This window comes from Myotis davidii, unplaced genomic scaffold, assembly GCF_000327345.1.
Source record: "Myotis davidii unplaced genomic scaffold, ASM32734v1 scaffold430, whole genome shotgun sequence".
Lineage (NCBI taxonomy): Eukaryota > Metazoa > Chordata > Mammalia > Chiroptera > Vespertilionidae > Myotis > Myotis davidii.
The window spans coordinates 1,224,084-1,227,294 of NW_006285247.1; the positions used below are offsets into that span (position 1 = coordinate 1,224,084).

Sequence of the window (3,211 nt, forward strand, 5' to 3'; positions counted from 1 at the left end):
TCCCCATACGACTGTCAGCTGATTTCTCAACAGAAACTTTGCAGGCCAGAAGGGAATGGCAAGAAATATTCAAAGTGATGAATACCAAGAACCTACAACCAAGATTACTTTATCCAGCAAAGCTATCATTCAGAAGTGAAGGCCAGATAAAGAGCTTCACAGATAAGAAAAAGCTAAAGGAGTTCATCACCAGTAAATCAGTATTATATGAAATGCTGAAAGGTATCCTTTAAGAAGAGGAGGAAAAAGAGAAGGTAAAGATACAAATTATGAACAACAAATATGCATCTATCAACAAGTGAATCTAAGAATCAAGTGAATAAGTAATCTGATGAACAGAATGAACTGGTGATTATAATAGAATCAGGGACATAGCAAGGGGGATAGAAGCTCACTATGCAAACATACTCCCCATTTCTTCCATTTTTTCAACTCACTACACCTAAGCTTCTATACCCTCCCCTCCCTTGCTCTAATGATATTTCCACTATAACTAATGACCAAGTTGTAAATTGAATGGCAATATTTTTTAACTGTAAGGATAGGTTATTAGAACATTACTGTTACAACTCTAAAATTTTAAACATAATTACTTACTATTACATTATATAGCCTACTCCAGTTAAGTGAACTACAAGAAATTGATCATTACAAAAAGAAAAGGCATAATTTTATTACTTTCAACATTTCTTTTCATCACAATAAAAATAAACTAAAATAACACGTGGTTTTATAAAAATAAATTTTTATTAAAAGCAGTAGAGTCTGAGCAGGAGACAGTACAAAGAGTGTAAACAATGTAAACATCACTACATTCAGCTCAGCCTGATTGAATGCTGAAAGACAACTCTAAATGCTCTATGTGCCTTTACTAGCAAGATACATTAATTCTACTATACACAGAAAACACACTCTAATTTGATTAGGAACAGTATTTCATCGAAGTCGGTCCCATCGCCAAATACTGGCATCATCACAAACAGCTATGAGAATGCTGCTATCCCTGCTAAAACTGGTTTGTCGAATAGCAGTAGCACATTTTTGATGAGTCAGTGTTGTACATCTAAGGAGAAAACATGACAACAGGTTAAAATACCATACATACATAATGTTGCCAATATCTAACTTAAAACAATAAAGTAGAAAATGATTAGCTGTCCCAACGCATACAGAAGGCATCTGAAAACAGAACATACTTAACTAAGAGCTCAATCTCAAATTTTAAAATACCTGGGTATATTTTAAATTCAATAGGCACCATATAACTTATATGAAAAAAATAAGTTATCAGGTACTTATGAAAAACAATCATTAAAATAAAAAAGATTTTAAAGTACTCTAAGACATGCAAATATTACAAATGATTTAAAGATGGCATTGTAAGTATAAGTTACTTCCTCTATATTTGGTGTAGCAAAAGACAAGATATGGAAGGTAAAAAAGAGTGAGGGCATGATAGTATACGTTCTCTAATAGCTACAGTTAATCGCTTGAGTTCTTGGTTTTTATTTCTATTACAGCTTGCATAAGATCTGCCTAATGGTACTTTTATTTGTGCACTGATCTGTTCTTTCAAATTATGAAGTATTTGGAAACAAGAAAAAAAAGAATATGAAGGCAGGAATTTCTAAATACTTACTTGGCTTTATGAGGATCTTCTACTTCTAAATCCCAAACATAAAGTTTGCCAACCTGATTGCCCAATGCAAGCATCTGTATAAATATATTAAAAAAAAACCCCACCAAATTATTAAAATAAGCTTTAAAGATTTCAAGCAATCCTAAGAGAGCTTTCTTATTTTGGGAAAACCTCAGCTCCATCCTCTGGTTATGCTCTTGATTACTTCTTTGCATCTTATATTTCTGATTTGTAAATGGGGATAACAGCAACTAATACTTCACAGAGGTGTCTCGAGTAAGAAAGAAGGCACGTTGCAAATTTATGACGAGCTTTACAATTTACACTATAATAACAGTACTCTTTATTGTGTCTTAAAGAACTGTAGCAGCCCTGGCTGGTTTGGCTCAGTGGATAGAGCGTCAGCCTGGGGACTGAAGGGTCCTGCGTTTAATTCTGGTCAAGGGCACATGCCTGGGGGTTTCGGACACAATCCCCAGTAGGGGGCATGCAGGAAGCAGCCAACTGATGATTCTCTCTCATCATTGATGTTTCTATCTCTATCTCCTTCTCCCTTCCTCTCTGAAATAAAAATATATTTTTAAAAAAACTAGCTAAAGCTATAGAAAGATCTTCCAAAAATGTTCATATAAATACTCAGATAACTCATTACCAACAAAAACCTAATACCAAATTTCTTCAAAAATTTAGGTAACTACTATTTTGTTTCTAACTTCCATGTTTGTTTGTTAAGTTTTTCTGAGGTAAAGACACATAAAAACCTTAATTTTAATCACCAAAACATTAAATTTTAGTAACAGATGTTGTAGAAAATAAACACCTAACTACCACTCCTGACACCTGTCAATTTCATTTTTAAGCATTGCAGGTGGTGTTCAGAGCCTAATATCAAAGGCCCAAACAATTAATACAAACCATCAAGATAGAGTCTCAAAACTACAGACGCATAACAGAGAAAACTAAAATTACCAAGGCTTTAAGTAAAATAATCTCAAAATGTAAAAATGTTGCTACCTTTTGCCAGAAATCCATGGAAAATCTCATGTACCAAATGTCACACTGGCTGTAATCAAATCGCCCAAGAATAGTCACATTAGACTCACTGGGCTTAATTTTGTCTATATCATCTTCCATTTTGCCAGGTTTCCAGCACACAATGGCATTTTCACAAGACTTTAAAAGAGAGATGAGAAAAAAAATTACTTGTTGAACTGAATTATAAATACTGAAACAAAGCTTTTCTCTGTTATCATTTTAGAACTGACAGCTCATAGAACCTGGTTATCCATCTAAGTAAGTGATATACATTCATTTATATTTGTAGAGTTAATGTCCACATTTGAGGATAAGAAGTCTGATTTATTAACAGATTTTGGCAATACAAAGGCATTACACTGTCTGAACTATTTATTTTAAAAGTCACAATTTGTTTTCCAACCCAAACCAAATCCAGCTCTTGATACATTAGCATCCAGAGACTTGAAGTGTTTGATAGCAAAGGTAAAAATTACAGTGTAGTAGAATACATAGCTCTTCAATATGTCTCCTGCTTTTTATTTCACTAGTTTCATT

At 33.4% G+C, this 3,211-nt stretch overlaps 1 protein-coding gene across 1 annotated transcript in view; it reads right to left on the reverse strand.

Annotated features, from left to right (window-relative positions):
- Window positions 1-728: 728 nt before the first annotated feature.
- EED (embryonic ectoderm development) overlaps window positions 729-3,211 on the reverse strand; it is a 33,936-nt gene continuing 31,453 nt past the window's right edge. The window contains exons 9-11 of the mRNA XM_006755897.2: window positions 2,654-2,812; window positions 1,640-1,713; window positions 729-1,063 (exon numbers count right to left, since the gene is read on the reverse strand). Of these exons, the coding sequence (XP_006755960.1) occupies window positions 937-1,063; window positions 1,640-1,713; window positions 2,654-2,812 (360 nt within the window). The 3' untranslated portion in view covers window positions 729-936. The remainder of the gene's footprint in view (window positions 1,064-1,639; window positions 1,714-2,653; window positions 2,813-3,211) is intronic.